This window comes from Lithobates pipiens, unplaced genomic scaffold (genome assembly GCF_037356315.1).
Source record: "Lithobates pipiens isolate NorthernLeopardFrog02 unplaced genomic scaffold, aLitPip1_a1.2 Scaffold_19, whole genome shotgun sequence".
Classification (NCBI taxonomy): Eukaryota; Metazoa; Chordata; class Amphibia; order Anura; family Ranidae; genus Lithobates; species Lithobates pipiens.
The window spans coordinates 60,597,321-60,621,754 of record NW_027507764.1 but is presented as its reverse complement, the minus strand read 5'-3'; the positions used below and the strand labels follow the sequence as shown (position 1 = coordinate 60,621,754).

At 46.6% G+C, this 24,434-nt stretch overlaps 1 protein-coding gene across 1 annotated transcript in view; it reads right to left on the bottom strand.

Moving 5' to 3' along the window:
- The window catches only part of LOC143996002 (calcitonin receptor-like), a 480,350-nt gene that overhangs the window by 240,901 nt on the left and 215,015 nt on the right, over nt 1–24,434 (bottom strand). Inside the window, exon 2 of the mRNA XM_077490789.1 lies at nt 13,136–13,220. Within this exon, the coding sequence (XP_077346915.1) occupies nt 13,136–13,219 (84 nt within the window). The 5' untranslated portion in view covers nt 13,220. The remainder of the gene's footprint in view (nt 1–13,135; nt 13,221–24,434) is intronic.

Genomic DNA, 24,434 nt, shown 5'->3' with positions numbered 1-24,434 from the left:
AAAAGTTCCAAGTGCCCTTACGGCCCAGGGTGAAGGGGTTGTCTGTACACCTTGCCGATGGGTCAGCTATCAAATCAGGACCGGTGACACAGGAGACATGTCCTTTGACTGCTACTATTTCCGGTAACCATCAGGAACAACTCTGCCTGGACATTATTGAATCTCCCCTTTTCCCTATCATACTGGGTATGCCCTGACTCCGGGCACACAACCCGCAAATAGACTGGTCCACCGGAAACATTTACTTTTTCTCTCCCTACTGTCGTCAACACTGCTTCCAAGAATCCATTAAGGACTCACCCCATTTAATGTGTATGGAGACCGACGTTGAGACGCGCCAGCACGTTCCTGAGGCCTACCATGACTTCTTGGACATGTTCAGCAAGAAGGGGGCAGAAACACTTCCCCCTCATAGACCCTACGATTGCCCAATTGAGATCCTTCCCGGAGCCGAAATCCCTTTCGGGAGAATATTTCCCTTAACAGAAGTGGAATTGGAGACTCTCAGGACTTACATTGATGACAATTTGAAAAAGGGGTTCATACGTCCTTCTACGTCCCCAGCTGGGGCAGGAATCTTTTTTGTAGAAAAGAAGGACCATTCTCTCCGCCCTTGTGTTGACTACCGGGACTTAAATAAAGTTACAGTCAAGAACCGGTACCCATTGCCTTTGGTACCCAAATTATTCCAGCGCCTTGGATCAGCTAGTATCTTCACAAAACTGGATCTGCGCGGAGCCTATAATTTGGTCCGTATCCGAAGTGGGGACGAATGGAAGACTGCCTTCCGCACCCGCTTCGGACATTTTGAATATCTCGTAATGCCCTTTGGGCTGTGCAACGCTCCTGCGACTTTCCAGCATTTTGTGAATGATATCTTTAGAGATTTTCTCGACCTGTTTGTTATAGAATACCTGGACAACATCTTAATTTTCTCCCCCTCTCTGCCAGCTCACAGGGAACACATTAAGAAGGTTCTCACTCGGCTTCGCCAACACGGCTTGTACGCAAAACCTGAGAAGTGCGAGTTTGAACGTCGCAGCATTCAGTTTTTGGGGCTGATTATTTCGGTGGATGGAATCAAGATGGATCCGCAAAAAGTTTCGGCCATCCTGGACTGGCCAGCCCCTACTGATAAGAGAGGAATTCAACGCTTTGTGGGGTTTGCGAATTTTTATCGAAAATTCATCAAGGGATTTTCTACAATCATCGCTCCAATCACCAGATTAACGAGACAAGGTATCAAGTTCCAGTGGACTCCGGAGGCACAAGCCGCATTTTCTTCCCTTAAAGAACAATTTGTGTCAGCATCTGTCCTGAAGCATCCTAATTCTGCGCTACCCTACATCCTTGAGGTGGATGCATCCGAAGTTGCAGTGGGAGCAGTCCTTTCTCAGAGACAGGGCCCCAAGGCTTTATTGCATGCGGTGGCGTTCTTCTCACGTAAGTTGTCTGAAGCGGAAAGGAATTATGATGTCGGGGACAGGGAGCTACTTGCTATCAAAGCTGCACTTGAGGAATGGCGCTATCTCCTGGAGGGAGCAGCTCATCCCATTCTGGTATACACTGACCACAAGAACTTAGAGTATTTAAAGACTGCTAAGAGGCTGAAGCCGCGTCAGGCAGATGGGCACTTTTCTTTACAAGATTTTCCTTCCACATTACCTATAGGCCCGGATCGAAAAACACCAAACCCGACGCGCTATCCCGGATGTTCAGCGAACCCGAAGTTCTTCAACCCACAGACACCATCCTTGCGCCCAGAAATTTCCTTATGCTCCAGGACGATCTTCTATCCCAACTTAAGCAGGCTTCATCTTCAGCTTCACATCCCTCAAACACCACCTTACTCTCTAGCAATGACTTGTTATGGCATGAAAATAAGATCTACGTGCCCCAACAACTACGGGTTGCTGTTCTTAAGTCTTGCCACGACCACAAGCTGGCCGGTAATTTTGGGGTACACAAGACCGCCGAACTTCTCCAACGCACCTTCTGGTGGCCTCAGCTGCTAAGAGACTGTAAACTTTATGTAGAATCTTGCATTACCTGTACCCAGAACAAGAGTAGCAAGGCCAAAGCCTGGGGGTTGCTGAAACCACTCCCCATCCCGGAAAGACCTTGGAAAATGATTTCCATAGACTTTATTGTAGAACTACCTCCGTCAGAAGGCTTTACCACTATCCTTGTGGTGGTCGACAGATTGTCCAAGATGGCTCACTTTCTGCCCATGAAGGGTACACCTTCTGCCCCTGAGACCGCAAGGATCTTCATTAAGGAGATTGTAAGACTCCACGGTATACCTGCGAACATTGTTTCCGATCGTGGAGTACAATTTACATCAAAATTTTGGAGAGCTTTATGTAAATCCTTGAAAATTGATCTCTCGTTTTCTTCTGCCTATCATCCCCAGACCAACGGCCAGACCGAACGAACAAACCAGACCCTTGAGCAATATTTGCGTTGTTATTCTTCTTTTTCGCAAGACGATTGGGTATCCCTTTTACCACTTGCCGAGTTTGCCTACAATAACTCTGTTCATTCTGCAACTAATCAATCTCCCTTCTTTGCGAACTATGGTTTTCACCCTCAGTTCTTATCAGCCAATATCCCAGAATGCACGGTTCCAGCAGCTCAAGAAACTTTGAACTTTTTCTGCACCAATAACAAGTTGCTTCAAGAAACGATGGCAAGAACCCAAGAGCGCAACAAAGCAGTTTTTGACAGAAAGAGGAGAGGGGAGCTCGATCTAAAACCCGGAGATTTGGTTTGGTTATCTACTCTGAATCTAAAATTAACATGCCCATCTAGAAAACTGTGCCCAAAATTTGTGGGTCCTTTCCCAATCACCAGGAAAATTAATAATGTGGCTTATGAACTGAAATTACCAGAATCGCTGCGTATTCACCCGGTGTTTCATGTGTCCCTCTTAAGACCTTCAATCCAGGATCCCTTCACTGATCGGAACGTGGGCCCTCCTGAACCTGTGCTTATTAATGGTGAAGAAGAGTTTGAAGTAGAAGCAATTTTGGATTGCAGAAAGAGACGCAACCAGGTCCAGTATTTGGTGAAGTGGAAGGGGTATGGTCCTGAAGAGAACTCCTGGGAACCAGAGACTGGCATCCACGCCAAGAGGTTGGTTCTGGCATTTAAAAGATCTCACCCAGGTAGGGTGTCCCAGTTGGGCATCCGGAGGCTGCCCATTGGGGGGGGGGCAATGTCAGGAAGATCCTCCTCACGGACGTCCGAGCGGCGAAAGTCGCAGAAGATCTTTTGCCCAGTTTCAGGAGCGTTACCGCGATCAGCCAATTTGCGGCCGTGTGACGCAAATTGGCGCCAATAGCGCTATTTAAACTGGAGCCATGCTTCAGTGCTTTGCTGCCTGATCAACAGCGTTCCTGTGCTTCCTGGTGATCCGTATCTGAACCTGAACCTGAACCTGTACCTGTACCTGTATCCTGATCCGTATCGAACCCGGCTTGTTCCCGACTCTGCTGTTTGCTGCCTGCCCCCCGACTTTGGCTTTGTACCCGACTACTCTTCTGGATTCCGTTTCTGTACCTGATCTGCCCGCCTGTGCCTGACCTGGACTGTTACACCATCCGTCAACTGTAAGTTGCTTGCTGTTGTACTACAGGACACCTCCCAGTCCTCCGCAATATTTGGCTGTACTCCTTCTGCGCTTGTAGCCTTCTACCTCTGGCCGCAGACTACTGGACTCTTCCACTTCCACTTATCCATTGCACCTGCATCCGTTGTTGGACTACAATACCCCTCCGTTGTTTGTCACTTCCTGCAATCACTTGTATGCCGTTGCTGGACTACAGGAACCCTTCTGCTGTCTGCTGAACCTTATCTCACCTTTGCCTGCATTCTGACACCGGACTACAATACACCTCCTCCTTCAACAGTCTTCTGCCTCTACCACCTGCTATCCAGTCAGGCACTTGTGCCCCTCTGTGCTCCTGAGCCCCTGTCACCACTACCAGGGTCTCTCGAGTCAGAGGTCTACGAGAGGCCACTCCCTGCACTCCGGGCTCTGCTTAAAGGTACGTGACAAGGTGCATGTCCGATGCATGGTTAAACACTGTGTGCTAAAATGTGTCCCTCTATTATTTTAGTTGACAAGTTTGCAAAAATATAGGAGCCATTAGCCAAAGAAACAACTGCTACTTGTTGAGTAGCCCATCCCATTCCAAAGTTCTATAATAAGGCCTCGTTCACATGGGGCAAACCTGTGCATCCCCCTGCCCATAAAGGATTGCCTTGCATTGGGCAACAGATGTAATTGCTCCATGTAATCGAGGCCTAAAGCTTCAAAGGACATCTAAGGACTTGAATTCCTTTATGAAGATCTGCTTGGGTGAAATGCCTGGGGGAAAGAAATCTCAGCAGAGGTCTTGCTTGCACTGAACAAAGCCCAGCAGAGTTGAGTCACCACAAAAGAGTTCTCCCACTCTAGCAGAAGCTTAAAGGGTTACTAAAACCTTGTGTAGCACTGACCCCCGAAAGAGCTGCTGAATTTCTTGGGCTTACCTTTACCTTCCTCACCTCGTTTGCGTCTTGGGGTGTCCCAAGGTAGATGGCCCAAAAACTGCAGAGACTGACGACTGATCCACTTGAAGGGATTTTTATTTAGCTAAGAAACAGTCTCTCAATATAGGATCAGAGGATTTAGGTGAAAAGTCCAGGTACTCTTAGTATCAAAGTCAGTATGAAAAATAACTCTTACCGTATATACTCGAGTATAAGCCGAGATTTTCAGCCTCTTTTTTGAGGCTGAAAGTGCCCCCCTCGGCTTATACTCGAGTCATCGCTGTCTGCCCGCTCGATCAGCGTGTCGAGCAGACAGACAGCGGCCATTCTAGGATTCAAAAGCCGCGCCTCCGGCTCCGCCTTCGCCTGTGATAGGCGGAACACTGAATTTCCCAGCAGCCTGTGTTCCGCCTATCACGGACATCGTATCATCCTCGTACTACGGACGAGGATGATACGATGTACGTGATAGGCGGAACACAGGCTGCTGGGAAATTCAGTGTTCCGCCTATCACAGGCGAAGGCGGCGGCGCAGCTTTTGAATTTTACAATGGCCGCCGAGGCGCCGACGAAGAGGGCACGGGACGGAGGCAAGGCAAGGCACGGCACGGGACGGGACGGGACGGGACGGAGGCAAGGCACGGCGGCGAGGCACGGAGGCAAGGAGGCAAGGCACGGGACGGAGGCTCGGGACAAAGGCTCGGGACACAGGTAGGCTGGACACACACACACACACACACACACACACACACACACACACACACACACACACACACACACACACACACACACACACATGGATACACACACACACAGGGATGGATGGATGGATGGAGACACACACACACAGGGATGGATGGATGGATGGATGGAGACACACACACACAGGGATGGATGGATGGATGGACACACACACACACACAGGGATGGATGGACGGACACACAGGGATGGACGGACACACAGGGATGGACGGACACACAGGGATGGACGGACACACAGGGATGGACAGGCATGTCTTACCCTCGGCTTATACACGAGTCAATAAGTTTGCCAGTTTTTTTGGGGGTAAATTGGGGGCCTCGGCTTATATTCGGGTCGGCCTATACTCGAGTATATACGGTACTTTGAATAAATACAGAGAATAGCCATTCACAGCTGGATCCTCACCCTAGTTGGATAGTCCTTCTCTCACCAGGCCTAGCAGCCAGTAGGGTGCTTGAGTCAGGAACAAGTCTCTGCCACAGACTTTGTTATAGAACATGTAGGAATAAGTCTCTGCCACAGACTCTTTTATAGAACATGTAAAGGAAACTTGGAAACTTGTAGAACACTCATGTGATACCAGTATCTTGCAGCCAGTCCGGCAATACCGCACAAGATTGGATTCACTTGGGTCCTTCAGCTTTTACAGGCTTTTGTTGAGAAGCCAACCCTTGCGTGGCCCTCTCCCGAAGAGTCCTCACCTGGATAACTTTACAGTTGCTGGGCCTCTCTACAACCCAAGACAGCACCGGACCACTTCTGAATCCTTTTTGCAGTTTTTGTAGCCAGCCCCGAGACGTAAGTCGAGTGGATCCGCGCCCCAGGCCTTGGAAGTCCTGGGGGCTGGTCAGGATGACCAGGACCATGCAGTCAGAACTAGTGATGGACGAACTTCCGACGGGACGTTTCGCGAACGCGAAACGCGAACGGACACAAACGTTCGCGAAAACGACCGTTCGCCGCGGGCTCCATTGACTTCAATGGGAGGCGAATTTCGCAAACCTTTAGGTCGAATTTGCGGCCACGTGGTAATTATTAGGGGGTAGCACGTAGTCCCACCACCTGGACAATAGCATAATACATGTATGAGGTGAATTTGGGATCGATAACTACAAGCATTTTTTTTTTATTTGGGAAATTGTTCTGACAATTCAGGACTATGGAGCTAATGAAGGCAATGGAGGAGAGGGAAGGTCAGGGACCAGGGTAGGCAAACAAGAGGGTGCAGGAGATACAGAGCACTGACAGCAGCACCGTAATACAGAGCACTGACATCAGCACCGTGACATACAGCGCTGACAGCAGCTCCGTGACATACAGCGCTGACAGCAGCTCCGTGACATACAGCGCTGACAGCAGCTCCGTGACATACAGCGCTGACAGCAGCTCCGTGACATACAGCGCTGACAGCAGCTCCGTGACATACAGCGCTGACAGCAGCACCGTGACATACAGCGCTGACAGCAGCTCCGTGACATACAGCGCTGACAGCAGCTCCGTGACATACAGCGCTGACAGCAGCTCCGTGACATACAGCACTGACAGCAGCTCCGTGACATACAGCGCTGACAGCAGCTCCGTGACATACAGCGCTGACAGCAGCACCGTGACATACAGCGCTGACAGCAGCTCCGTGACATACAGCGCTGACAGCAGCTCCGTGACATACAGCGCTGACAGCAGCTCCGTGACATACAGCACTGACAGCAGCTCCGTGACATACAGCGCTGACAGCAGCTCCGTGACATACAGCGCTGACAGCAGCACCGTGACATACAGCGCTGACAGCAGCTCCGTGACATACAGCGCTGACAGCAGCTCCGTGACATACAGCGCTGACAGCAGCTCCGTGACATACAGCGCTGACAGCAGCTCCGTGACATACAGCGCTGACAGCAGCTCCGTGACATACAGCGCTGACAGCAGCTCCGTGACATACAGCGCTGACAGCAGCTCCGTGACATACAGCGCTGACAGCAGCTCCGTGACATACAGCGCTGACAGCAGCACCGTAAGCAGCCCCAGGAGGAAGTCAGCACAGCACAGGGATGGTGTGATCCCCTCATAATAAGAACCCCCAGGAGGAAGTCAGCACAGCACAGGGATGGTGGGAGCCCCTCATAATAAGAACCCCCAGGAGGAAGTCAGCACAGCACAGGGATGGTGGGAGCCCCTCATAATAAGAACACCCAGGAGGAAGTCAGCACAGCACAGGGATGGTGGGAACCCCTCATAATAAGCAGCCCCAGTAGAAATATGACACCGCTCAACCTCTTCAAAGAGGAGGGTAGGGGCATATAGTACGGTGTGCTTTTTTGGGTCAGGGAAGTGAGCCAAATGAATTAAGAAGGTCTGTGTGCTTGATTCCAAAAATTGTTTATAGACATATACATGGTCTACTGATCACATGTGTTGAATTCCTCCGAGATCCATGCCTCATTCATTTTTAGAAATGTGAGGTAGTTAACACTGTCGTGAGCTAGGCGAGTACGCTTATCGGTCACAATCCCCCCTGCTGCGCTGAACGTCCTTTCGGACAGGACACTGGATGAGGGGCAAGCCAACAGTTCGATTGCAAATTGGGCAAGCTCTGGCCAGAGGTCAAGCCTGCCCACCCAGTAGTCTAGGGGTTCATCACTCCTCAGAGCGTCCACATCGGCCGTTAACCCAATGTAGTCGGACACCTGACGGTCTAGGCGTTCCCTGATGCTGGATCCGGATGACACCTGTCGATGGGTCGGCTGAAAGAATGACCTCATATCCGAAGTCACCAACACATCTTCAAACCGGCCTCTTCTTGCAGGCGCTGTTGGATTGGTACCCGCAAATCCTTCTCTGGGAGTGGGAATTGCTCCTCTGCCAGCGCACGCAAAAGCAGAATGCAGCATTTCTCGAAGCAAGGCCTGGAAGTGCTGCATTCTGACAGCCCTCTGCGACGGCGGTAACATTTCCGCCATTTTGTGTTTGTACCGGGGATCTAAGTACGTTGCCACCCAGTACTGGTCCTTGACCCTCATGCTTTTTATACGGGGGTCCCTATTAAAACACTGGAGCATGAAGGCCCCCATTTGCACTCAAGCGGAAGGTATGTGGTGGTGGTGGTGTTGTTGGTGGTAGTGTCTTTGGGGGTGCACATAGCAGAGAGTGAAGAAGAGGGTGCAGATCGAGAGGATGAGGAGGGTGCAGAAGAATAAGGCTGAGTGAGCCACTCAACCAAGTCTGGTGCGTCCTTTAAAGTAATTGAACGCACCTTCTGCAACTTCCCACTTTGGCTCAAGGCTGTTGCTCCTGCCCTACCCCTACCACCCCTGCGGAAGGGCCTGCCTCTTCCTCTGCCTGTCATTTTTTAAATCACCCTGTGACAAAACTCTTAGTCCCTATACCGCTGAAGGACTGCTGCAGTATAGGGCAGCGGTCAGCAGTAGTGCACGTCAACCCTATGTATTGTGGACCGATAGCGGTCCTTACAGAACAGCAGACTGTACTGCACTCAGGCCTATGTACCGTAGCACCCTATACCAAGTTACCAGTCCTTATAAAAACTTTTGTGGACCAAGCAGGTTGTGTGTTAGTGATTAGCAGACTGTACGTCAGTCCCTATACCAATGAAGGACTGCTGCAGTATAGGGCAGCGGTCAGCAGTAGTGCACGGCAACCCTATGTATTGTGGACCGATAGCGGTCCTTACAGAACAGCAGACTGTAACGCACTCAGGCCTATGTACCGTAGCACCCTATACCAAGTTACCAGTCCTTATAAGAACTTTTGTGGACCAAGCAGGTTGTGTGTTAGTGATTAGCAGACTGTACGTCAGTCCCTATACCAATGAAGGACTGCTGCAGTATAGGGCAGCGGTCAGCAGTAGTGCACGGCAACCCTATGTATTGTGGACCGATAGCGGTCCTTACAGAACAGCAGACTGTACTGCACTCAGGCCTATGTACCGTAGCACCCTATACCAAGTTACCAGTCCTTATAAGAACTTTTGTGGACCAAGCAGGTTGTGTGTTAGTGTTTAGCAGACTGTGCGTCAGTCCCTATACCGCTGAAGGACTGCTGCAGTATAGGGCAGCGGTCAGCAGTAGTGCACGGCAACCCTATGTATTGTGGACCGATAGCGGTCCTTACAGAACAGCAGACTGTAACGCACTCAGGCCTATGTACCGTAGCACCCTATACCAAGTTACCAGTCCTTATAAGAACTTTTGTGGACCAAGCAGGTTGTGTGTTAGTGATTAGCAGACTGTACGTCAGTCCCTATACCGCTGAAGGACTGCTGCAGTATAGGGCAGCGGTCAGCAGTAGTGCACGGCAACCCTATGTATTGTGGACCGATAGCGGTCCTTACAGAACAGCAGACTGTAACGCACTCAGGCCTATGTACCGTAGCACCCTATACCAAGTTACCAGTCCTTATAAGAACTTTTGTGGACCAAGCAGGTTGTGTGTTAGTGATTAGCAGACTGTACGTCAGTCCCTATACCAATGAAGGACTGCTGCAGTATAGGGCAGCGGTCAGCAGTAGTGCACGGCAACCCTATGTATTGTGGACCGATAGCGGTCCTTACAGAACAGCAGACTGTAACGCACTCAGGCCTATGTACCGTAGCACCCTATACCAAGTTACCAGTCCTTATAAGAACTTTTGTGGACCAAGCAGGTTGTGTGTTAGTGATTAGCAGACTGTACGTCAGTCCCTATACCAATGAAGGACTGCTGCAGTATAGGGCAGCGGTCAGCAGTAGTGCACGGCAACCCTATGTATTGTGGACCGATAGCGGTCCTTACAGAACAGCAGACTGTAACGCACTCAGGCCTATGTACCGTAGCACCCTATACCAAGTTACCAGTCCTTATAAGAACTTTTGTGGACCAAGCAGGTTGTGTGTTAGTGATTAGCAGACTGTACGTCAGTCCCTATACCAATGAAGGACTGCTGCAGTATAGGGCAGCGGTCAGCAGTAGTGCACGGCAACCCTATGTATTGTGAACCGATAGCGGTCCTTACAGAACAGCAGACTGTAACGCACTCAGGCCTATGTACCGTAGCACCCTATACCAAGTTACCAGTCCTTATAAGAACTTTTGTGGACCAAGCAGGTTGTGTATTAGTGTTTAGCAGACTGTGCGTCAGTCCCTATACCGCTGAAGGACTGCTGCAGTATAGGGCAGCGGTCAGCAGTAGTGCACGGCAACCCTATGTATTGTGGACCGATAGCAGTCCTTACAGAACAGCAGACTGTACTGCACTCAGGCCTATGTACCGTAGCACCCTATACCAAGTTACCAGTCCTTATAAGAACTTTTGTGGACCAAGCAGGTTGTGTGTTAGTGTTTAGCAGACTGTGCGTCAGTCCCTATACCGCTGAAGGACTGCTGCAGTATAGGGCAGCGGTCAGCAGTAGTGCACGTCAACCCTATCTATTGTGGACCGATAGCGGTCCTTACAGAACAGCAGACTGTAACGCACTCAGGCCTATGTACCGTAGCACCCTATACCAAGTTACCAGTCCTTATAAGAACTTTTGTGGACCAAGCAGGTTGTGTATTAGTGTTTAGCAGACTGTGCGTCAGTCCCTATACCGCTGAAGGACTGCTGCAGTATAGGGCAGCGGTCAGCAGTAGTGCACGGCAACCCTATCTATTGTGGACCGATAGCGGTCCTTACAGAACAGCAGACTGTACCGCACCCAAGCCTATGTACCGTAGCACCCTAGACAGACCAAGTTACCAGTCCTGATAAAGAGCTTTGTGGAACAAGTGAGTTGTGAATGATTAGCAGACTGCAGCAGAAGGGCAGCAGTCAAGTATAATATTCTTTCTATATTTGGAAGAAAGAATATTATACGTGTACAAGCCTATTACCGTACCACTGATACCAGTCCTGAAAAGAACCTTTGTGGAACTAATAGTAACAGCAAGTCTTTAAAATTATCCTCACTGCCTGACACACTGCTTCCTGCCTGTCCCTATACAAATTGGCAAAAAAGAGTAGGCTGGAACGATTAGCTGGAACAGCTCTTTTGTGGACCTGATAGTAACAGCTAATGATGATGATGATGATGATGATGAAGAAAGACTAATCTGGCTGAGCTGTCCCTAAAATAGCAGCATACAGCGCTCTGTCCCTTTATCTAAACTGACAAAAGAAACTCAGGCTGCTGACCTAACACCTATACCAGTCCTGAAAAGAACTTTTGTGTACCAAATAGCTAGCGTTTTCTCTGTCCCTACTCCACACAGGATCCTTTCCCTACAGTGACAGAAGAAAGAATGTAAAATGGCCACCGGATCGGGTGTATTTATAGGTTAGGGGGAATGTCCAAGTGTCCATGAGCTGTCATGTCTCAATTGGTTGTCCTGTAACACATGATAAACGTGTCACGAAAGGTTAAAGTTCTTGTATACATTAAACACGTAAGTCCGCCGGGGCGAACGACGGAAAAAGGCGTTCGAACCCGCGGACGGCGAAAGTCGGAAATTCGCCGCGAAACGACCGCCGGGCGAACCGTTCGGCCATCACTAGTCAGAACATACTTCTGGACCGGAACCCCGTAACACGTGACATCCCCACCTTAAGTACCCCCTCCCAGAAGGCACAGCAAGAGTGACACTCCCACTGGGCTGGTTCTGAGAGAAAGTAACCTTAAAGCACCCAACCAGACTGTGTTTTCATACCTGGCAGAAGTGACAGCACCCCTTATGGCCAGGCAGAACACCCTTCAGTCCAGTCAGACTGATGCTAAGGTCAAAATTTAGAGTAATCATACCCAAACCAAACTGCAGTTTAAGGGTAACATTACATTTCTAAAACACTTATTCAACGCTACACTTATTTTTTATTTATTTTTTGTTTTAAATAACAAACATATCATACTTACCTCCACAGTGCAGTTCATTTTGCACATAGTGGCCCCAATCCTCATCTTCTGGGGTCCCCCAACAGCGATCGCAGCTCCTCCCCGCATCAGGAAACCACCTAGGAGAAGCTCTCTCCTTGGGGGTCCCCATGCAGGCACGCTCCCGAGTCAAGCATTTGCGTCCACAGACACAGAATGCCAGGCTCGGCCCCACTCCCCTGGCAGCCGTGTCATTGGATTTGACTAACAGCAGCGGGAGCCAATGGCTGCGCTGCTATCAATCTATCCAATAAAGAGCTGAGACAACGGGTAGAGAGGTCGAGCGCATCTCCTGCGTGGGAATAACAGGGCTCAGGTGAGTAAAACGGATGCATTAAGGTGAAAAAACACAAGGGTTTACAACCTCTTTAAGCCGGCTTTACATCAGTAGAACTTTTTTTGAACTTTCGATTGAAATTTTGAAAAATCAGAGCATTCAAGTTTGCCATCATTGAGTCAACTAATTTTGTTTTAAAATTTCATCCAGTAACATTTGGAAAATTGAAGGAAGGTTCTGAAAAATTAACATTTTCTAACAAAATTCTACTGGTGTATGTGGCTAGCTTTAGACTTTCATTACCATACAGGTGCACTAGATTAGTGGCCTAAAAAGTAATTTTATTTTAAGACTATCAAGACAATCTTGGCATTTCCTTAGATGTGTTTGTCTCATAGTTGTGGTCATCAAGCAATCTTTAGCAAGTCCAATGATCTTACTATCTACATGGATTCTAGGGATGGCTTATTCTACATAACTCCATTGGCAGAGAACACAGGTAAAATAGAAGGACTTTTGTACCGTCAAGAGCCATGTTGATCCCAGTCCAGCCCTTGTATGTTTGCAAATTTGCTGGATTTGCCTGAATATAATCAAGGAGCTAAGGGTTTTATGCAAAATTTACTTTGTCATTTAAAAAAATCAATTGGAAATACTTACAATTAAAAGAATGATTAAGAAGAAGGAGCAAGAGTTTGTTTTTCCCTCCATTGTTTGCAGAAATACAAGTTCCATAGTTGTCATTCTGTGAAATGAAAATAAAACTCATTAAAATTCATATTCTGTTGACACGCAAACCAAAAAAACGCATCGATTTGTTGCTTCTGAAACATCGATCTTACATTATAAAAAAATAAAAATAAAGAAGAGAGACTGCAACACTCCCTACCTAGGTCTGACATCACAGGGTAAGCATACCAATACATAAAATAAAAAAAAGATTCATCCTCTTTATGTGACTATTAAATAAAAAAAATAATATCTATAGTAGTCATCTAAAGAGGGTGAAAAATGTTGTTTTTGTGTATTGATCTCACATGACAGTCAAAATAAGTTGGAATTTGAGGTATACTATGTGTGTGCATGCACAAAAATACTCAGAGCGTGCAGACATGCTACTGCATCTCCACCAGTCCAAATACCTGGCAGAGAACAGTGTCAGGTGTGCACATTTGTTGGACTTTTGTGAAGCACATTCGCCCAACTGTAATACACTGCCTCCTGGGATGTGTGATGTAAACATCCAAGAGGGCAGAGGGGGTGCCTAAATCATTCTAGCATTAGGCGAGGAACCAGAACGTTCTGGGCCACAGCACTAACAGGTACATTGTAATGAGGAGATCTAAGGGACCCAATGTTGACATCAAATGATGAACCAACATCAGTAATAATATATGAATAATATACCACTCTGCGGCCTTTGATACTGTTGACCACCCGCTCCGTCTCAATAAACTCCCTCGACCTTCAAGATTCAGATCTTTCTAACACTCCTATCTTTCACAGCACTCCTTCAATGTTGCCTATAACTGTGTCTCCTCCTCTCAACTTCCTCTTTCTGTAGGGATTCCCCAAGGCTCTGTTCTTGACCCCCTTTTTTCTCTATCTACACCTCCTCTCTTGTTCACTTGATAGCCTACCACAGCTTCCAATATCCCCTCTACACTTCTACCCCCAAATATATCTCTCTACTCCTCACCTCTCCTCTACTCCTCACCTCTCCTCAACTCCTCACCTCTTCAGTCTCCTCTCACAATACTAACTTACTAACATATCAGCATCGATGTCGCATTGTAAACAAAATCTCTCTAAAACCCAGCTGATAGGTGGGCATTCAGACACTCCTTCTTTTGCCTTTTGCTTTGTCCCTTTCTTCTTCCCCTCTTTCTCTTCTTTTGTTCCTTTCGTTTCTTTGTCTTCTCTTCCTTCTAATTTCCCCTTACACTCCTCTTACCCCTTTTCTGTCTTGGATTTGCATTGCCCTTTTCATTTAGTTGTGGTTGCACATTAGATATACTCACGGTCCATGCTGGGGGGGGGGGGGGGGGTGGTGGTATCAAAGTACAGGTTCTAATGTTCCCCCTGTTGGGGTGTTTTCTGAGTGGTATTGCCGTTTGCTCTATGAGAACCCTTTTTCTTTTATGTTGAATTTCTAACTCATATGGCAGCCCTTTGTGTGAGAAATAACTGGTGGTATAATATGTGATTTCTCTCTTATACCTGTTCTTAATGTTTTGATATGCTCCCCTGGCTTTGTGGGCGCTATTTTTGAAAAATTTTCAGTAATAATATTGAATCAGAAATCGAGCTGATAATATCCCCCCCCCCCCCCCCCGCGCTTATGCCTTATGACTTTTCCATCACAATCAGTAATGTAACTATCAGTCCCTTCCCTCATGTCAGGGTACTAGGTATACTCTGACCTATCCTTTTGGCCTCAAATCCAATAGCTGTCAAAAGCTCGTATACGTCACCTCTGTGACATTTCTAAAATTCGTCTCTGTTCAACGAATGAAACCACCAAAGTGCTCATTCACTTCCTAATTATCTCTCACCTTCAATATTGCAACCTCCTTATCATAGACCTACCACTCCCTCTCCTCTATCATGAATGCTGCTGCCAGACTCATCCACCTTACCAACCGCTCGGTGTCTGCCACCACTCTCTGCCAATCCCTCCAAAAGGCATTTATTTCGCATTTGTTGCATATCGTTTTTTTTTTCCTTTTTTTCTTTTATACTATATAACCACTTATTTAAAATTTTCAAATTTTCTTCATTTTTTGTTGTTATTTTTTACAATAATATATATCCTTTTTTTTATTTTACACACAGCTGAACTGCCGCCGGGAGCTCCTATGGGCAGGGCCCTCTGAACCATCTTTTATTTAATTGTATTGTAACTGTACTGTCTCCCTTTAAATTGTAAATTGCTGTGCAAACTGTATAAATCCTGTATAATAATAATCATAATAATACTTAAATTGCTAATAATAGTCTGTCTCTCACCAACTGCAACAATCGGCGTATTCAACCCCCAAACTTTTTTGGTTTACAAAACAAAATGTCCCATGATGTACATCCATGTCAATCAATATTCCATGGCCATATCCGGGCCGCTTTAGTACTGCATTCACATGTACCTTTAGGTTTTTATGGTAGGTTAGAGATCGGGTTTAGGTACATTTAGATCTACCAACATATCAGTTGTCTCTACACACACACAGACTGTGAATTTTGTTGGGAAACACAGGAAAGGATTAACATAGAAATTGGAATTTGTTCACATTTATTCTACAGGTTTAATAGCGATCTGCATTTAATCCGGCAATGACTGAATCTCCATAGTTCCATTCTTATGCACTCGGAGAAAACATTAAAATATGAACAGTCACAGCACATCCGCGTCGAAAAGAACAAATCTGAATTCTGCAGCTGCACTCTTTTAACGAGACCAGAAAAACAACTCTGATTGCAATATTACAGAGGCTAGACAAGTGCTCATAGGTCATTTATTCTAATACTCAGCAAACTTCTACACGCGTGTGGCGGGAAAGGATGACCTGATTTCATCCTGACCTTGTGAGCTTGTGTACAAGAGGCACTACTTGTGTTTTCAGCTCCCGTGTCACCCCGCAGAAGAGCGCTCTTTCATGCAAGAGGCTCACTTAAAGTGACACTAAACTCTGGTTTTAAAAAAACGATATATATTCAAGCATGTATTCTTACATCAAAAAGTCCCTCAATTGCTCTCAGTCTCCTCCAAATTTACTGCAGAGATCTGACTTTCTGCTAGAGGGTGGCTAGGTTTATTCTCCATGAACCCCCTATATGTAGGAACGTAGCCACGTTCTCCTTTATCCCAAATGAAAAAAGAAAACTGTTGCTGTAACTATATATCTTTAGGGGATTGTGCCTCCCACTCACTATTTATACTACCCCCTTCTTAATAGAGTATGCTTAATAATACTTATATTCACTAAATAATCACTGTGCCTCCATATTATCCAAAATATATACACAAGACATTAATTTATAATTGCAAAAAATATAGCGTCCTTATTGTGCGATATTTTAATTCGATTGCTCCAACTGTGCCGTCTTAATCACTGATCATCTTCTAATCAAAAGTCCACTTGTGTCAACTAAAATAACCAAAACTGTGCCACCATCACCAAGCAGAATGGCCACTCACCAGATGTCCCCAATCAGTAAGCCTTCGGTTCATTCAACGGATAACCAATCCACAACGCATTCCTCCCGTTAGCAATTCCTTAACGTCCATATATTCATACAAAATTAAATGGAACCAATATAGGGTAAAATCGTTTTGACTTTAATGGAAAAATCAATAAAAAATGTATTGCACTCACATTTCAATGTGTCTATTGGCCGACACCAAGCCTTTTCAGCAATGAGAAAACCGTTCTAAAATTGGGCAAGCCACTGATGTTTCCGCAGGTGGTGTTAGTCTCCCTCCACTGGGCCGACCTGTTTCTGGCTTGTATTCAAGAACCGTATGTCTCCCACAACTCCTACACGTTTCGCATTTGAGCGTCATCAGTAATATATGAATGAATATATGGACGTTGAGGAATTGCTAACAGGAGGAATGCGTTGTGGATTGGTTATCCTACTTTAGACAAGATCCGATGAACCTACCAGCACGTCTTTAGAGTGTGGGAGGAAACCACCCAGAGGAAACCCATGCAGGCACAGGGAGAACATGCAAACTCAAGGCAGATGATGTCATGGTTGGGATTCGAACCAGCAACCTTTTTTTGCTGCAAGGTGAAAGTGCTAACCACTACATTACCATGTTACGCTACAGTGAGGCCAAAGCCTGCGGCCGGAAGTTATCTGCTGTCCTGATGGAGAGTATATCCAGGGGAAGGGCAACAGGAAGGGGATTTAATGGACTGGAGCACCAGAGCTGAAGACTTCACTGCTGAAGAGTGTGAGGGAGGGATGGGTAGGAGCTACTGCCGGTGGACATTGCAGAAAGTTCTGGTGGCTGCACTACAACCTGGAATAGAAAGCTGTTTCAGCTTATGTTTTTGACTATCTTCTAAATTTGGAAGGTACAGTGCACTGAGAAGCTGATGAGTTGTTAGTATGTATAACATACTGTATACAGTAACGCGGTTATAGCTTTCCTGATTGGGGCTCTGAGGCAGAAGAAAAGCCGTAATTTTGACCATTGAAAATCATCAACCTGGTTCTCCATCCACTTTACGCCTTTCATCTCTTTTGCTTCCTCCCATTTTTCTTCTTGTCCTAGAACCCCTCTTTTAGCATTTTTTTTCCAACATAACACCTATAAGATGTTCAAAAGCTTTTCGTAACATTGCCAGCTAATGGCAGTAGTTTTTGTCCAATTTCAAGACGAATGAGACAACTTACCAGGCATCTTTCACCTTTAGGCCCCTTTCACACGGGTGATCTGTTCAGGTCCCCCTGCCAGTTTTTCAGGTGGACCTGATAACCCATGTATCCCTAATTACCGTCGTGGGTAAACAGACTTGTGTTCGTTTACACCCGCCTACCTCCAATCCGATCTGGTCCACTAAAGAAAAAAGGGAATGAGATCTGTCCTCCTCCATGAAGGTGGATTGGAGGTAGTTGGGTGTACACAGGCCATTCATAGAGCATGGCTATGTCTGTGTCCGCTCTGCAATGGACAGATCCCCTGCTGAGAATTGGATTCTGTCCCATGTGAAAGGGACCCTTATAGTCAATGTTCCATACGGTTTGCTAGCCAATGTGCATCCCTTATGACTTTCCCAATTCATCTCCCATCTATCTTCTTCATCCTTTGTCCTCTTCTCTTAAGCTAACCATACACTACTAGAATTTCAAACAGACAGCCCAACAGCCGTGGGTGGTCCATAGGAGAACATACACAATTTCTTGAACCTTTTAGGCTGGCATATAAAGTTCTTATATAGTTTTCTGGTTGTGAGCTTATTTGTTTGTCCAGAGCTGCTCTTTAACAAGTTGCAACCAATAAATTCCAAAAACGTAACATATCCCTAAAAGGCAGAGAAGGATACATTAGTTATTCAAGTTAGAGATGTTTTTTTTTCTTGGCTCTTTCGTTCACATAGAATCATGATCTATGCGCATCAGGCTGATCCACATTGTCTGCTTGTCCTCATTTTTACAGATATTTAGGCCAGAAGAGGGAGCAAATGTCAGCATGCAGCATACAGTTCATTGGACGATGTCAGTTATCGTTGGATGTGAAGATAAAATGATTTGCGCTTACAATGCCTCACTGGTCAGCTGCTCACTCTGCTGTAACAATAAACACATGCTCATGCATGCTTTAAAAATAAGACTATAGAAAGGGACAAAGGGACATTTATCAGGAGAATTGCAGACATGGGGTTGTCTGCTTCCACAGCTCAGGACACATACAAACTCCTTGAGGAAACTTCAGAGGTCACTGTAAATATATTAGGAATGAATATTAAAAATAAACTAACAGTGTATTCTTTTCTTTAAATCATGTCAACATGGTCAGAATTCCAGTTATAGCATTTTTTACATGGTTGCAATGGTCCAGCTTGGGCCAAGCTTGCAAATACCAAACGTGCGGGATGCCTCTAGAAGCTGGAAATCACTGAAGTAGGCACCTCTACTACAGCGATGTCTACTAGCTTCCGTGCCCCCACCAAGTACCGCCCTGTTTCTCCACCTTACCCAAAGCATTCTCTGAATGGTACCTGTGCTAAGCTGCCGACCTCCTGTGTTCAGATTGCAGCAAGCCAGCCAGCCACTTGGCAGTGTCTGCTACAAGTTCTACTACGGATTTCCAGGTTCTAGACTAGAGCAATGGTGGTCATTCAACTGGAAATTATAGAGGGACTCAATTGCAGCCCCAACACTTCCAGAGGGCTGCAACAGTAGCAGCGCATTTTTGCACCTCAGTGCCCAAAAATGTTGGTCCTGCTGCATTTTTTGCAGCATATCGCAATGCACACTGAAGAAGTTGGAGTATAATAACCAATAGCATTGATGTCAGTGGACACAAAAATAACCCCAAACATAGATGTCAGTGTGTGCGATAATAACCCTCAACATTGGTGTCACTGGATACAATTATTAGCTGTGGAATTGGTGTCGGTGGATGCAAAAATAATCGCTAGCATTGGTGTCAGTGGATACAATAATAGTCCCCAGCACTGGTGTCAGTGAACACAATAATACTGCCCAGCAATATTGTCAGTACTAATAACCCTTTCTCACTTTGGTGGTTAGTGGCAGTGAAATATAACCCCCCCCCCTATTGTGGTCAGTGGTAATGAAATGTACCCCCCCCCCACATTGGTGGCATGTGTAAGTGAAAATTAACACACCACCATCTTATTACCCCTGTATTGGTAGTTATGGCAGCTAAAATGACCTCCGCCACCCCCGCATTGGTAGTCAGTGGCAGTGAGAGTTAACCCTCCTATGCCCTCTACATTGGTTACTGGAAGTGAAATTTAGCCCCCCACCCTACTCCCTGGATTGCTGGTGTTGGCAGTGACATCAGTAGTGCCTTAGATCTCACACTGCAGATATGCAGCTATGAGGCCTAGGCACATTCACCGACCAGAAAGTAACAGACAAAAAAAAAAAAACTAAACATTTCCGCACACTGCTTAGGCACAGTTAACATTTCTGTTTTCTATAACCTAGCAAATGTTAAGTTCCACCTTCTAATTGGTCAGATCATAAGCAATTTTATCATCACGGCACTTCTCCCCATAACAGCAGCTGAGTGATATGAATGAAAATTGATTTACCTGTAGAAGCTAACCACTAAAAAGCATATCACTTCTAATAAATGATAACAATATTTATATAAACTGGTAGCACTTTATATTGGCTGAGAAGGCAGCAGGTGGTTTAGCTTTCGGTTTGGTGATAAACTCCAGTCATGAACACCTGAGGAAGCTGCACAGATTACATTATCCCCGCCGTAGTCACAAATGGAAATTGTAAATGGTTCGGGTAGTTCAGTCTCCGCTCTGCATCAAACAAACGAGCAGCTCTTTTCATTTTCCTTAATCTCAGATATAAATGCCGACTTTAACTGGAGCCTTTTATCATCGGGTCTGAGTCTAAACAAACTGCTGATTTTACGCTGAATTTTCCACTCAAGGAAGAAGGATTTAAGGCCGGTTTTAATTAGACCGCAGCCAGTGCAATGAAATCAGCAGCTTTTAAATTCTGCCTTCCCTTTAGTCTAGCACAGTTGTACAGGCTATTCTTCTGCACTGAACTCGCTTACTGTAATTCACCTGCACACTATGAGATTCATCACAGCTTGCATTAGAAACTGCGCAATCACATAGAGCCTGCTTCATCTCCTGGCTGGGGGACATCCAGCCTCATCTAGCTCGGTGTCTATCAACCTTTTTTCAGTCAAGGCACTCTTTAAAATTATAAGCAACCTTGAAACATACCTTCCATCTGTCCCGGATTCGCTGGTCCCTGTCCCCACCCTACTGACTCCCTGTCCTGCTGACCCCTGTGCCCTGCCCTACTGACCCCTTGTCTTCCATCTGGCTGACACCTGTGCCCTGCCCTACTGACCCCGTCTTCTGTCCTGCTGACCCCTGTACCCTGTCCTACTGACCCCCTGTCTTCTGTCCTGCTGACCTCTGTACCCTGTCCTACTGAAGCCCTGTCTTCCATCTTGCTGACCCTGTCCCGACCCTACTGACTCCCTGTCCTCTGTCCTGCTGACCCTTGTACCCTGCCCGACTGACCCCCTGTCTTCCATCCTGCTGACCCAGTGCCCTGCCCTACTGACTCCTTGTCTTCCATCCTGCTGGCCCCTGTACCCTGCCCTACTGACTTCTGTCCTCCATCCTGCTGACCCCTGTACCCTGCCCTACTGACTTCTGTCCTCCATCCTGCTAACCCCTGTACACAGTCCTACTAACCTCCTCTTCTGTCATATTGACTCTATTACACTGCCCTACTGACCCCCTATCCACTGTCCTGCTGATCCTTGTTCTCTGCCCTTGTGACCCCTCTTCTTTGCCATACTGACCTTTGGGCTCTGCCCTGCTGAACCCTGTACACTGTCCAGCAGACCCTTTTCCTCTGCCATGCTGGTTCCTGTCTTCCACCCAGCGGACCCCTGTCCTCTGCCCTGCTGACCCCCTGTACACTGCCCTACTGACTGCTATATACTGCCCTACTGACTCCAATACACTGCCCTACTGACTCCAATACACTGCGCTGCTTACTCCTATACATTGCCCAACTGACTCCTATACACTGCCCTGCTGTCTCCTATACACTGCTCAACTGACTCCTATACATTGCCCTACTGACTCCTATACACTGCCCTACTGACTCCTATACACTGCCCTACTGACTCCTATACACTGGCATGCTGACTCCTATACACTGGCCTGCTGACTCTTATACATTGCCCTAATGAATCCTATATACTGCCCTGCTAACTCTTATACATTGCCCTACGGACTCCTATACACTGCCCTACTGACTCCTGTGGTGACAATGGCAGCACTGCAGAGAGGAGGGGGTGAGGAGCGGGGCTTTGTTCCCCTACATCGCTGGACCCTGGGACAGGTAAGTGTCCGATTATTAAAAGTCAGCACCTGTAGCATTTGTACTCCACTTTAAGTAGGGTGCTGTGATGTTTTCAGGAAGCCATGTACAGCGCCCAGCTGGCCCCTCCCACCAGCCATGATCTGTATGCATTGCACAGAGACTCGGTGATGATGCCAATGGGTCAAAAATTAGATATGTAATGAAAACAAGTTTTATTTAAAATTTTCATTAACATGTTAATGAGGATGAAAGAACGAACAAGGCAAGGCAAAATATAAACGTAAACTTTAGTTTTACAGAACTGAATTTTTTTAGGCCATTAATCTGCCTGCAAACACTTTGTACACAGCAGTGGTGAATTAGGAAGAAACCAAAACATATTTATCACCAATTGAAGATTATTTAGTGATGAACATTAACCTTTCAGAAACATGGACAGCAATTAATGTCTGAAATGAATGTATCATAAAATGGATAGGCTGACATATTATTAGTTTTCTTAAGGTTTCTAAAGTAGTTTAAAGCAACTCTATAGCCTCCTAAAAAGAAAAAAAGGTTCCAGCAAAAGAAGACTTTTAATACTTAGGCCGCGTACACACGGGCGGACTGTTCGCCCAACTTAGTCCGCTGAACAGTGTTTCAGCGGACAATCCGCTCGTGTGTGGGCTTCAGCGGACTGTTTCAGCGGACAGTCTGACGAACAAAGTCTTACGGAATTTCCGTAAGACAGTCCGTCCAAACTTGGTTTCAGCGGACAGTCCGCTCGTGTGTGTAGGCTAGTTCGACAGACTAAGTTTGGCGCATGCTCAGAAAGGATTTACACGGCGAAGGTTGCATTGCAGTGTATTGGACGTCGAATTTCTCGTCCGTCGTACGTGCCGTTCACGTCATCGCGCACGCTTTCAGCGGACTGTCTGCTCATCGTGTGTGGTCAAGTCCGTTCATGCAAATTTTGAACGGACTGTTTGTCGGATTGTCTGACGAACTTAGTTGGGGCGAACAGTCCGCCCGTGTGTACGCGGCCTTACCTGTCCTTTTGCTGTTGCCTTGACTTTTTGATTCCTTGAAGAGCTACTGTATGCCACATGGAAATCACGGATGCAGAAGAGTTTTTTGGACCCAGTAGTGTATTTAGGTTTTGTGCTACCCTAGGCCTGACTAAACTAGTGCGCCCCCTAATTTAAATATGACCTACCCCTTCCTGTCAAGGCCACACCCCTTTCTGTTTAAGACCCAGCCTGAAATTTTCAAGGGCGGGGGGCGCAATGGATTCCCTTAATTTGCACAGATTTGGGGCAGGAAGTGAAGGGAAATCTCTGCAATGGGACAGGGATGGTAAAAAATAAAAACTTATAGGGGCTATAACCCTCCCTTACTCTATCCAAAATGGAAAAAAAAAAGTGTTGCCTATAGTTCTACTTTTAAGCACAAATTTCTGATAATTTTATGGAGAGGACTAAGGAGATATAACCATGCCAATGGTGCAGCAGTAAACATAGCACGGTGAGTAAGGTTTGTGGTCCAGGATGATAGGACAGTCAAAATTAGAAGCGGCACCCCCCCCCCCCCCCCCCCCCCGGGTGAGGAATGCCAGCCACCTACATACCAGAAGCAGTGCAGGCACTTTATGAGGGCGCTAGACTAATTTGCCTGTTAGCCCAGTCCAACCAATAAGACTGGTTCTACACAGTGTAACGTAAGCCAGCGAGAGCTCTTTCCATGCTGCCCCCCTGCAAAGTGCTGCCCTAGTCCTGGGCCTTGTGATTGGAGTGATGGAACAGGTAAATATTATTAGTTCTCTTTTGCTGAAAAAAAAATGGTTTCCATGAATAGTTTGTACATGCCCCTTTCCTTTAAAGCAAGTTTGTCAGGTTAACAAAAAATATAGATGAAAGGCCCCTGTTAGAGAACAGGGATTGAATTCACCTCTCTGTTGGTTCATGTTTCTACCTTCTGTCAGGAAGATCAAATGAATGGCCTTGCCCGAAGATCTGCACATGCACATAGTACAATCTGTGACCCAATAAACATGTTGTCAAGTCGCCAGGCATTACAAACTCTGAACACTTCCTAAGGAACACACAGTTAAAGGGATGTCCAGGAGCTTACACTTCAGCCCACAGCCACCTCAAAGCCCAAGCAGACTGCACTGTCTGCCAACTTGCGTACAATGGTTGGTTGAAAATATGTTTCCTTGGTCCACCATGGCACTGACCCAAAAATGTTCCAAAGTACTTATTTTGCAGGGCCCTGCATTATTCCATGGTTCCAGGTCATAGCTCAAACATGTGGCTAGGGTGCAGAGTAAAGGCAAAGAATACACTCAGAGGTCAAGGTGGATAAGTTCAATATATGAAGAAAAAGTCCCTACAATGTACAA